The sequence below is a fragment of the Oncorhynchus keta genome, chromosome 10, assembly GCF_023373465.1.
Source record: "Oncorhynchus keta strain PuntledgeMale-10-30-2019 chromosome 10, Oket_V2, whole genome shotgun sequence".
In the NCBI taxonomy this organism is placed as follows: domain Eukaryota; kingdom Metazoa; phylum Chordata; class Actinopteri; order Salmoniformes; family Salmonidae; genus Oncorhynchus; species Oncorhynchus keta.
The window spans coordinates 63046885-63058965 of record NC_068430.1 but is presented as its reverse complement, the minus strand read 5'-3'; the positions used below and the strand labels follow the sequence as shown (position 1 = coordinate 63058965).

Below are 12081 nucleotides of genomic sequence, written 5' to 3'. Positions count from 1 at the left end.
CCTCTTCCATCCTATCATCTCTTCCCTCTGCTCAAACCTTCTCCAACCTATCTCCTGATTCTGCCTCCTCAACCCTCCTCTCCTCCCTTTCTGCATCCTTTGACTCTCTATGTCCCCTATCCTCCAGGCCGGCTCGGTCCTCCCCTCCCGCTCCGTGGCTCGACGACTCATTGCGAGCTCACAGAACAGGGCTCCGGGCAGCCGAGCGGAAATGGAGGAAAACTCGCCTCCCTGCGGACCTGGCATCCTTTCACTCCCTCCTCTCTACATTTTCCTCCTCTGTCTCTGCTGCTAAAGCCACTTTCTACCACTCTAAATTCCAAGCATCTGCCTCTAACCCTAGGAAGCTCTTTGCCACCTCCTCCCTCCTGAATCCTCCTCCCCCTCCCCCCTCCTCCCTCTCTGCAGATGACTTCGTCAACCATTTTGAAAAGAAGGTCGACGACATCCGATCCTCGTTTGCTAAGTCAAACGACACCGCTGGTTCTGCTCACACTGCCCTACCCTGTGCTCTGACCTCTTTCTCCCTCTCTCTCCAGATGAAATCTTGCGTCTTGTGACGGCCGGCCGCCCAACAACCTGCCCGCTTGACCCTATCCCCTCCTCTCTTCTCCAGACCATTTCCGGAGACCTTCTCCCTTACCTCACCTCGCTCATCAACTCATCCCTGACCGCTGGCTACGTCCCTTCCGTCTTCAAGAGAGCGAGAGTTGCACCCCTTCTGAAAAAACCTACACTCGATCCCTCCGATGTCAACAACTACAGACCAGTATCCCTTCTTTCTTTTCTCTCCAAAACTCTTGAACGTGCCGTCCTTGGCCAGCTCTCCCGCTATCTCTCTCAGAATGACCTTCTTGATCCAAATCAGTCAGGTTTCAAGACTAGTCATTCAACTGAGACTGCTCTTCTCTGTATCACGGAGGCGCTCCGCTCCGCACTGCTAAAGCTAACTCTCTCTCCTCTGCTCTCATCCTTCTAGACCTATCGGCTGCCTTCGATACTGTGAACCATCAGATCCTCCTCTCCACCCTCTCCGAGTTGGGCATCTCCGGCGCGGCCCACGCTTGGATTGCGTCCTACTTGACAGGTCGCTCCTACCAGGTGGCGTGGCGAGAATCTGTCTCCTCACCACGCGCTCTCACCACTGGTGTCCCCCAGGGCTCTGTTCTAGGCCCTCTCCTATTCTCGCTATACACCAAGTCACTTGGATCTGTCATAACCTCACATGGTCTCTCCTATCATTGCTATGCAGACGACACACAATTAATCTTCTCCTTTCCCCCTTCTGATGACCAGGTGGCGAATCTGGCAGACATATCAGTGTGGATGACGGATCACCACCTCAAGCTGAACCTCGGCAAGACGGAGCTGCTCTTCCTCCCGGGGAAGGACTGCCCGTTCCATGATCTCGCCATCACGGTTGACAACTCCATTGTGTCCTCCTCCCAGAGCGCTAAGAACCTTGGCGTGATCCTGGACAACACCCTGTCGTTCTCAACTAACATCAAGGCGGTGGCCCGTTCCTGTAGGTTCATGCTCTACAACATCCGCAGAGTACGACCCTGCCTCACACAGGAAGCGGCGCAGGTCCTAATCCAGGCACTTGTCATCTCCCGTCTGGATTACTGCAACTCGCTGTTGGCTGGGCTCCCTGCCTGTGCCATTAAACCCCTACAACTCATCCAGAACGCCGCAGCCCGTCTGGTGTTCAACCTTCCCAAGTTCTCTCACGTCACCCCGCTCCTCCGCTCTCTCCACTGGCTTCCAGTTGAAGCTCGCATCCGCTACAAGACCATGGTGCTTGCCTACGGAGCTGTGAGGGGAACGGCACCTCAGTACCTCCAGGCTCTGATCAGGCCCTACACCCAAACAAGGGCACTGCGTTCATCCACCTCTGGCCTGCTCGCCTCCCTACCACTGAGGAAGTACAGTTCCCGCTCAGCCCAGTCAAAACTGTTCGCTGCTCTGGCCCCCCAATGGTGGAACAAACTCCCTCACGACGCCAGGACAGCGGAGTCAATCACCACCTTCCGGAGACACCTGAAACCCCACCTCTTTAAGGAATACCTAGGATAGGATAAAGTAATCCTTCTCACCCCCCCCCCCTTAAAAGATTTAGATGCACTATTGTAAAGTGGCTGTTCCACTGGATGTCATAAGGTGAATGCACCAATTTGTAAGTCGCTCTGGATAAGAGCGTCTGCTAAATGACTTAAATGTAAATGTAAATGTTAAACAATGCTACCTAATATAATGTTTACATACCCTACATTATTCATCTCATATGTATACGTATATACTGTACTGTATATCATCTACTGCATCTTTATGAAATACACGTATCACTAGCCACTTTAACTATGCCACTTTGTTTACATACTCATCTCATATGTATATACTGTACTCGATACCATCTACTGTATCTTGCCTATGCCGCTCTGTACCATCACTCATTCATATGTACATATTCTTTATCCCCTTACACTTGTGTGTATAAGACCGTAGTTTTGGAATTGTTAGTTAGATTACTTGTTGGTTATTACTGCATTGTCGGAACTAGAAGCACAAGCATTTTGCTACACTCGCATTAACATCTGCTAACCATGTGTATGTGACAAATAAAATTGATTTATTTAAGATGGTTAGGAAGGCATTTAAAAAAAATATCCAGGCATCCTCTACTGACGGGATGAGATCAATATCCTTCCAGGATACCCCGGCCAGGTCGATTAGAAAGGCCTGCTCGCTGAAGTGTTTCAGGGAGCGTTTTACAGTGATGAGTGGAGGTCGTTTGACCGCTGACCCATTACGGATGCAGCGCAATGAGGCAGTGATCGCTGAGATCTTGGTTGAAGACAGCAGAGGTGTATTTAGAGGGAAAGTTGGTTAGGATGATATCTATGATGGTGCCCGTGTTTAAGGCTTTGGGGAGGTACCTGGTAGGTTCATTGATCATTTGTGTGAGATTGAGGGCATCATGTTTAGATTGTAGGATGGCTGGGGTGTTAAGCATGTTCCAGTTTAGGTCGCCTAGCAGCACAAGCTCTGAAGATAGATGGGGGGCAATCAGTTCACATATGGTGTCCAGAGCACAGCTGGGGGCAGAGGGGGGTCTATAGCAGGCGGCAACAGTGAGAGACTTGTTTTTAGAGAGGTGGATTTTTAAAAGTAGAAGTTCAAATTGTTTGGATACAGACCTGGATAGTAGGACAGAACTCTGCAGGCTATCTTTGCAGCAGATTGCAACACTGCCCCCTTTGGCAGTTCTATCTTGTCTGAAAATGTTGTAGTTTGGGATTAAAATTTCAGAATTTTTGGTGGTCTTCCTAAGCCAGGATTCAGACACAGCTAGAACATCCGGGTTGGCAGAGTGTGCTAAAGCAGTGAATAGAACAAACTTAGGGAGGAGGCTTCTAATGTTAACATGCATGAAACCAAGGCTATTACGGTTACAGAAGTCGTCAAAAGAGAGCGCCTGGGGAATGGGAGTGGAGCTAGGCACGGCAGGGCCTGGATTCACCTCTACATCGCCAGAGGAACAGAGGAGGAGTAGAATAAGGGTACGGCTAAAAGCAATAAGAATTGGTCGTCTAGAACGAACAGAGAGTAAAAGGAGATTTCTGGGGGCGATAAAATAGCATCAAGGTATAATGTACAGACAAAAGGTATGGTAGGATGTGAATACAGTGGAGGTAAACCTAGGTATTGAGTGATGAAGAGAGAGATATTGTCTCTAGAAACATTGAAACCAGGAGATGTCATTGCATGTGTGGGAACTAATAGGTTGGATAAGGTATAGTGAGCAGGACTAGAGGTTCTACAGTGAAATTAGCCAATAAACACTAACCAGAACAGCAATGGACAAGGCATATTGACATTAAGGAGAGGCCTGCTTAGTCGAGTGATCAAAAGGGTCCAGTGAGTAGAGGTTGGTTGGGGGTCGCGATTTAGACAGCTAGCCAGGCCATCGGTAGCAAGCTAGCATAGGATGGAGGTCTGTTATTAGCCACCTCTTGCGTTCCGTCAGTAATTAGTGGGGTTCCATGTGGTAGAGGGGATTAATCCAAATCACACAACAACAACAAAAAACAATAGATATAGTTATAGAGGTCCAAGAAGAAAAATAATAATCATAAAAATAAAGAAATAAAGTGTCTGATTGTTTGTTTATTCGGATAGCAGCCGATAAGACAGCTAACGGTTAGCGGGCCGCAGATGGGCGTTCAGGTAACGTCGCGACGGAGGAGCCAGCCGGATAACTCCTTCGGGTAGATAACGTCGGCAGTCCAGTTGTGAAGGCCCGGTGGGGCTCCGCGTAGGCAGTAAAACGGGTCCGGATAGGTGATTGTAGCCCAGGAGTGATTGATGGAACTCTTCAGCTGGCTAGCTCCGGAATAATTGATGTTTGCTCCGGAATCGACGAAAGCCGATAGTCACACGGATAGCAGCTAGCTAGCTGTGAGATCCAGGTATGAATGTCCAGAGTTAGCGGTTGAAATCCAGGGACATGGAGAGAATAATTGGTCCGGTATGTTCCATTCCGAGCCGCGCTGCGCCGTACAAAACTGGCGATAGATTTTCGAGCTAAAGGATAGCTGATGACCACAAACCGTGGTTAGCTGAATACTAACGATTAGCCAGTAAAGAAGCTAACTAGCTTCTGGCTAGCTCCTGGCTAGCTTCTGGCGAGTTTCTGGCTAGTTTCTTGGAGGATTACAGATTTGAGGTAAATAATACTTTTTTTTTATAAATATAAATTGGTGAGGCGGGTTGCAGGAGAGTGTTTTGAAGATGAGTTTATGGAAAATTCAAAATATATATAAAAAGGTATGTGAAAAAAGTTGTAAATATATATATATATATATATATATATACGGGACACGACAAGACAAGGACAAAAGACGTCTGAACTGCTATGCCATCTTGGAATCAGGTAGGGTGGAGGTGATATGGTCCATAGTCTCTCAAAGCACTTCATGATGACGGAAGTGAGTGCTACGGGGCGGTAGTCGTTTAGCTCAGTTACCTTAGCTTTCTTGGGAACAGGAAAAATGGTGGCCCTCTTGAAGCATGTGGGAACAGCAGACTGGGATAAGGTTTGATTGAATATGTCCATAAACACACCAGCCAGCTGGTCTGCGCATTAGGAGCTTATTCTCAAGAATGCAACGTCACATTACAGATTTTTCCGATTAGATTTGTATCGTGTAGAACAGACATGGATGTTCATCGTGCTGAATTGAAAATTGTGGAAGCAATGTTGCGTCCAGTCATTGTATGTCTATGTCAACTACTAAAGAATGTTCCACAAAAATTCCCTTAATGAGACCAACCTCAGACTCGCCATCCTCAAAGTTAAACTTTAACCAACAATGGCTTTGATTTTCTCATTATAGGATGGCCTACTTTGTTGTGGATGAAGTGATTTTCAAAATCACATTGATCTTACCTTTTGACGTCTTTGGCAGGGATGACTTCCCCGCTGTTCACGGCAATGAAGCTGACGTACGTCCTGTCGGCGCTCCCAGATTCCCGGGACACAACAGCTCCTCTGCTGGTGCTGGAAATCTCTAACACCTTTACGGTCCAGCCCAGAACTCGCCCTAAAGACCTAAGAGACACAGAACGAGAGGCATATGAGAAAGACTGAGGAAGAGAGATAAAGTGGGCAAAAGGACCCCGTCTAACAGCCCCACACTTTTGTGTGGTTCATATTGTGTGGTACAAAAACTTTATCAATTCTAATATCTTACTCTTCCATCTCAGGGACCTTCTTCTCCACAACATTGGTGGCCTGGTTGAGGGAGATGACTACGACATCATTACTGGCACTTCCCTGCACGTACACCTGGGGGCAGAATAGAGCAGCATACTGTAACTACTGTTGCAAGTTAAGTTACTGATTAAGTCATGTGTGTTACCATATGTACAGTTCACTGTTGTCACCACTCACCTCCACCCTGGTTGTAGCATGGAGTCCTTTAGTATCTGTGGCCTTCACCAGGACGGTGGTTGTCTTTCCTTCTAATCCCACCGCTGACACCACGTACACCTGGCCTGTGGAACGGTCCACGTCAAAAGACGAGCTGGGCTCTGTCAGACTGTAGTCCAGACGACCGCTGTCACCACTGTCTGGGTCTGTGGCCTGGGGAGAGGGGCGAAGAGTGGGGGGTCAGGATGGAGGAGCTGGATGAGAACTTATGTCAACTTTGACATGGCACCAGGGATGTAGTGGTTCTCCCGCTGTTCACTTTTGCATCCCTTACCTGAACTTGGACCACAGGGTATTTGTATGGGGCAATGCTGAAGATTTTGGCTTCATAAGTCTCTTCCTTGAACTCTGGGGCCTCGTTCACATCTTCCACCTGTACCCTGACCTGAGAGGAAGAGTGAGGGAAGAGAGTGAGAGACGAAAGATTACTTGTCATCCGAAATCTGTTCCCCCATATGATGAGATAATTTCAGCTAAGCAACACCTCTAAAACGTCCTCTAAATCTGGTCGCCAGGTACCAGGATGGGTCATACCATTGCGACGGCAGAAGTAGGGGGAGTCCTGGAGTCCACTGCCTCCACCTCCAGGATGTACCACTCCTCAGTCTCTTTGTCCAGCGGCTCTTTGGTGGTGAGGGCTCCTAGGGCATCGACAGAGAACAGGTCCATGTGCGTGGTCAGGAAATAATTAACCACAAACACGGGGCTCCCTGGTGATGCCTTCACTGTCCCCACAGGTCTCCCTTTTGGTTCGTTCTCCGGAACGTTGAAGTTGTAGGAGGAGTTCTCAAAGGCCACGTCCACTCCAAGGCTGACAGTCATCAGGAAGACCTGGACATTGGCTATGAGGTGAAAAGAGAGAACACACACAGATTTAGTATCCATCATTATTCAGACTAACATATGAAATAATACACTCTAACTCAACGTTATAAAAACACACAAACACAAGTCCAATTGCGATGCTCGATCCCTGACCTGTGGAGTTCAGAGGAGGCATCCCGCTGTCCTTTGCCATTGCAGTGAGTTCAAGCAGTGTGTCCTCCGTGACATCCGAAAGGTCAGAGACCACAGTCACCTCTCCTGTGCTACCATTCAGGGCCAAGCGGGGGGAGGCGCCTGAGGAGAAACTAGATAGCCAGAGGAGGAGCATTTGATGCATAACTCGGTGTAGGAACAGACACATTTCTTCAACATTGTTAAGGATCCATTTAGCCCGATTTTATTCCTCAATTTGGACTTGAAACTCATCTCTACAGTATCGGCTCCACGACTGGGAGTAGAAAGTACAACAGAGGTGTGTGTGAGTTTTGACAGCAGTGCATGGCTAACCTGTAGGTGATGAGTGCGTTCAGGTCCATGTCCTTGTCTGTGGCAGAGAGGGTCAACAGCGCGTCCCCCACTTTGGTGTCCTTCACCAGGATGCTCTTCGTGTACGTACTGGCACTGAACACCGGCGTGTTGTCATTAACATCTGTCACGCTGACTCTGATGCTGGTCATGTTCTGGTGAAGCGGGGTTGGAATGGTTGAAACCAACTGTGTGTAAGAAGGCAGGCTGCACAGAACTTTGATATTGTGTGTTGTGGTGTATAGTGTTATGATATGGTACTGCTATGGTAATGTCGTACTGATTTCAGGGTGAAGGGACCCTATAAATTAGGCCACTGTGTTTTGTATATAGTACCTGTCTCTGTGGTGTCCCCTTGTCAGTGGCCACAATGACCAGCTCATAGATGTCCTTGGTCTCCCGATCCAGAGGACCCACAACCAGTAGCATCCCATCCTTCAGCACAAGACACACTAGTGTAAATACGCAGTGTTACCCTAACAACATTGCTCATGATTAAGTGAGTATGAGAAGTCGTGAGGAGAAACATGGTTTGCCAATGATGAGGTCATCAAAAGTGTCTGCTTTTTTGTGTGTGTTTGGTCATTTCTTAATCAAAATGATTGACACCTCAGTAAACGAACCTGGTACCCTAGATCCAAATTCTCATCTAACAAAATGTATTATGTAAAGAAGGTTCACCAGGAGCTTCATTATTTGGTTGGACTCACCTCCCTGAAGAGAAATGGCATGGCAGATGAGGAGATGGAGATGGTGACTTCTCCGTTGGAGCCGAGATCTGAGTCTGTGGCAAGGATATGGTACACCTCTCCTGGAGACTTGTCAGAGTACTCCCCCTCAGGGAAAGGGATGGGGTCTGGAAGAGTAGGGAACTGGGGTGTGTTGTCATTGTAGTCCAGAACGGTGATGTTGAGCTGGGCTGTGGCGTTCAGGCCATCTTTGTCCACCGCCACCACCTGAACAGTGAGAGGGTTACGATTTTAACACGTGACGTAGTTGACAAACCTTAGCATGCCTATCCACATTGTACATTTTTATCACCTATATGACTTAACAACATGAGCAAAGACAATGTTCACTTTGGTGTCTAGGTGGGGTTGAGGTCCGGGTGATAGGAAGAGATAGATTGTCCTCCAGTTGCGTCCTTGCCCATCGTTAAGATATGAACATTTTTTCCCCACTCTACATAGATTACATTTATGGAAGTAAACCCAACTGTTATTGGGGCCTATATTTGGGTGTAGATCTTATGAGAAATGCAGATGAAGCACATGTCAGTTGACATGACGTGGTATACCTGTAAAACATAGTTATCCTTTGTCTCTCTGTCCAAGGTGACGTCATTCTTCAGGGAAACAACACCTTGTTTGTTTATGTTGAAGGTGTCACTGGTAAATATGAAGTCACCATTCGAGAATCCACCCTAAAAGGAAGAGATTATGGTGTCAGTTTATCATTCCAAAATTAGTCAAATGTTTTGGTGGGATGGTTGTATTGAAATATTTTCAAATTGTTGATATCGTTATGAAATACACCATTTATATATTGTCATCGATATACAGTACCATTCAAAAGTTTGGACACATCTACTCATGCTAGGGTTTTTCGGTATTTTTAATATTTTCTACATTGTAGAATAATAGTAAAGAAATCAAAACTATGAAATAACACATGGAATCATGTAGTAAGCAAAACATTTTTAAACCAATCTAAATCTATTTGAGATTCTTCAAAGTAGCCACCCTTTGCCTTGATTACAGCTTTGCACACTCTTGGCATTCTGTCAACCAGCTTCATGAGGTAGTCACCTGGAATGCATTTCAATTGACAGTTGTGCCTTGTTAATTTGTGGGATTGATTTCCTTCCTAATGCGTTTGAGACAATCAGTTGTTGTGACAATGTAGGGGTGGTATACAGAAGACAGTCCTATTTGGTAAAAGACCATGTCAATATTATGGCAAGAACAGCTCAAATAAGAAAAGAGAAACTACAGTCCATCATTACTTTAAGACATGAAGGTCAGTCAATCCAGAAAAGAGCTTTGAAAGTTTCTTCAAGTACAGTCTCAAAAACCATCAAACGCTATGATGAAACTGTCTCTCATCAGGACCACCACAGGAAAGGAAGACCGAGTTACCTCTGCTGCAGAGGACAAATTCATTAGAGATAACTGCACCTCAGATTGCAGCCCAAATAAATGCTTCACAGAGTTCAAGTAACAAACACATCTCAACATCAACTGTTCAGAGGAGACTGCGTGTATCAGGCCTTCATTGTCAAATTGCTGCAAAGAAACCACTACTAAAGGACACCAATGGTCCAAGAAACATGAGCAATGGACATTAGACCGGTGGAAATTTGTCATTTGATCTGATGAGTCCAAATGTAAGATTTTTGGTTCCAACCACCGTGTCTTTGTGAGATGCAGCGGAGGGGAACGGATGATCTCTGCATGTGTGGATCCCACTTTGGAGCATGGAGGAGGAGGTGTGATGGTGCTTTCCTGCTGACAGTGTCTGTGATTTATTTAGAATTCAAGGCACAAGTGTGCCACAGCACACTTCCTCTGTGCTTAGTGGGATTATTATTTGTTTTTCAACAGGACAATGACCCAACACACCTCCAGGCTGTGTAAGGGCTATTTGACCAAGAAGGAGAATGATGGAGTGCCTCATCAGATAACCTGGCCTCCACAATCACCCGACCTCAACCCATTTTTTTTTTTAATTGAACCTTTATTTAACTAGGCAAGTCAGTTAAGAAAAAAAGTAAACAAAGTATTGTTTACAATGACAGCCTAGGAACAGTGGGTTAACTGCCTTGTTCAGGGGCAGAACGACAGATTTTTACCTTGTCGGCTCGGGGATTCAATCTTGCAACCTTTCGGTTACTAGTCCAATGCTCTAACCACTAGATTACCTGCCACCCTGTGGCTTGGGATGAGTTGGACAGCAGAGCGAAGGAAGAGCAGCCAACAAGTTCTCAGCACATGTGGGAACTCCTTCAAGACTGTTGGAAAAGCATTCCAGGTGAAGCTGGTTGAGAGAATGCCAAGAATGTGCAAAGCTGTTATCAAGGCAAAGGGTGGCTTCTTTGAAGAATCTCAAATATAAAATGTAGTTTGATTTAACACTATTTGGTTCCTACATAATTCCATACGTGTAATTTCATAGTTTTGATGCCTTCACTATTATACAATGCAGAAAATAGTAAAAAAAATAAAGAAAAACCCTTGAATGAGCAGGTGTGTGAAAAATGTTGACTGGTACTGTATATATTGTCATTTGATTATATATAGTAGTTGATATATCGTCATTGTTATACTGTAATCGATATACCGTAGTCAATATTTTTCATATCGTGCAGATATATCACTGATCTCAATTTAGATGGTAATGTTATAGATATTGTTTATATCATAACGAAATATAATCGATCTCATGATGATAATGACAGTCTCATTTCTCTGACCTCATCCTCATCGGTGACCTCCAGGGTCACGATAGCCGCTCCGCTGGCCAGGTTCTCAGAGACGGCGACATCGTAACGCTCTGCGCTAAACTGAGGCGGGTTGTTGTTCACATCTTTCACCCTCACCACCACTGAACCATTCCCAATGAGGGACGGGGTCCCCCCATCTGCAGCCTGTACCATTAGGTTGTACACCTTCACTGCTCCATAGTCCAAGGCCTGCGCCAGCCGCAGTTCCCCAGTGGACGAGTCCAGCTGGAAGAACGCCACGGTCGAGGGAGGGTCTTGCAGAAATATACTATAGGTCACTGTACCGTTTGTGCCTTCATCAAGATCCACCGCTTCTAGTGTGACCAGTGTCGTTCCCACAGACTCTGTTTCTAAGACCTCAACCTCATACTCCGTCTTGGAGAAACTTGGAACGTTGTCGTTGATGTCAGATACTTGAATGAGCAGAGTGGCGGTTGCAGAGAGAGCTGGACGACCTTGGTCCTGAGCCACCACCTCCAGGCTGAACTCTGCTTTGGTCTCTCTGTCCAGCGCCCCAGCCAGGGACACCATCCCTATTTTGGGATCGATAGCGAACTTCCCCTCGCCTCCCCGGAGGGTATAGCGGAGCTCCCTGTTGAAGCCGTTGTCCGCGTCCGTGGCGGTCATGGCAGTGAGGTTGGCCCCTAACTCCGTATCCTCAGGGACCAGTTGTGTTACAGAGCTGGCGCCAAACACGGGGCTGTTGTCATTGATGTCAATCACTTCCACCACAACTGTTGCCTCATCTCTACTGGTGCCATCCGAGATTGAGATCTGGACTGAGTAGTTATTTTTGGTCTCATAGTCCAGTTTGACCTTAGAGGTGAAAACGCCTTTGGAGTCAACGGCGAACTTGTCGGCGTCATTCAGGACCTGAAGCGTCACGGGAACTACTGTTGTTACTGCTAGGAATGTCACCTATATATGGGGTGACAAAAATGTTATAGGATCGATCTGGTTATTTTTTTCAGATGAAGTAGAATTTAGTGGTTCTGGGGAAGTTCACCTTGACAATCATCGTCCCTGGATCCGTCTCTTCCTCTATCCTCCCACGGTAAGTCTTCAAGAGGAACTGGGGGTTGGAATCTCCAGGTGCCTGGATCTCCACTAGCACCGAGGAGGAACGAGATATTACGCCACCTACAGGACAGGAGAGGAGAACAGTCACTTTGGGCTGCAATTTCTTTGGGAACCCATAACCAAATCTCCAGCTGTTGACCGACTAGCCTCCTGTAGA

General features: G+C 46.7%; 2 protein-coding genes across 3 annotated transcripts in view; one reads left to right on the top strand and one right to left on the bottom strand.

The window, feature by feature from the left end:
• LOC118389174 (COMM domain-containing protein 1-like) overlaps positions 1 to 12081 on the top strand; it is a 69502-nt gene that overhangs the window by 21670 nt on the left and 35751 nt on the right. The gene's annotated exons all lie outside the window — the stretch shown is intronic.
• LOC118389177 (protocadherin Fat 4) overlaps positions 1 to 12081 on the bottom strand; it is a 29546-nt gene that overhangs the window by 10126 nt on the left and 7339 nt on the right. For both annotated transcript variants that reach the window (XM_052527489.1, XM_052527490.1), the window contains exons 15-26: positions 11851 to 11984; positions 10815 to 11762; positions 8640 to 8765; positions 8053 to 8298; positions 7679 to 7777; positions 7325 to 7497; positions 6971 to 7122; positions 6527 to 6834; positions 6267 to 6377; positions 5954 to 6145; positions 5754 to 5848; positions 5450 to 5611 (exon numbers count right to left, since the gene is read on the bottom strand). In XM_052527489.1, the coding sequence (XP_052383449.1) occupies positions 5450 to 5611; positions 5754 to 5848; positions 5954 to 6145; positions 6267 to 6377; positions 6527 to 6834; positions 6971 to 7122; positions 7325 to 7497; positions 7679 to 7777; positions 8053 to 8298; positions 8640 to 8765; positions 10815 to 11762; positions 11851 to 11984 (2746 nt within the window). The remainder of the gene's footprint in view (positions 1 to 5449; positions 5612 to 5753; positions 5849 to 5953; positions 6146 to 6266; positions 6378 to 6526; positions 6835 to 6970; positions 7123 to 7324; positions 7498 to 7678; positions 7778 to 8052; positions 8299 to 8639; positions 8766 to 10814; positions 11763 to 11850; positions 11985 to 12081) is intronic.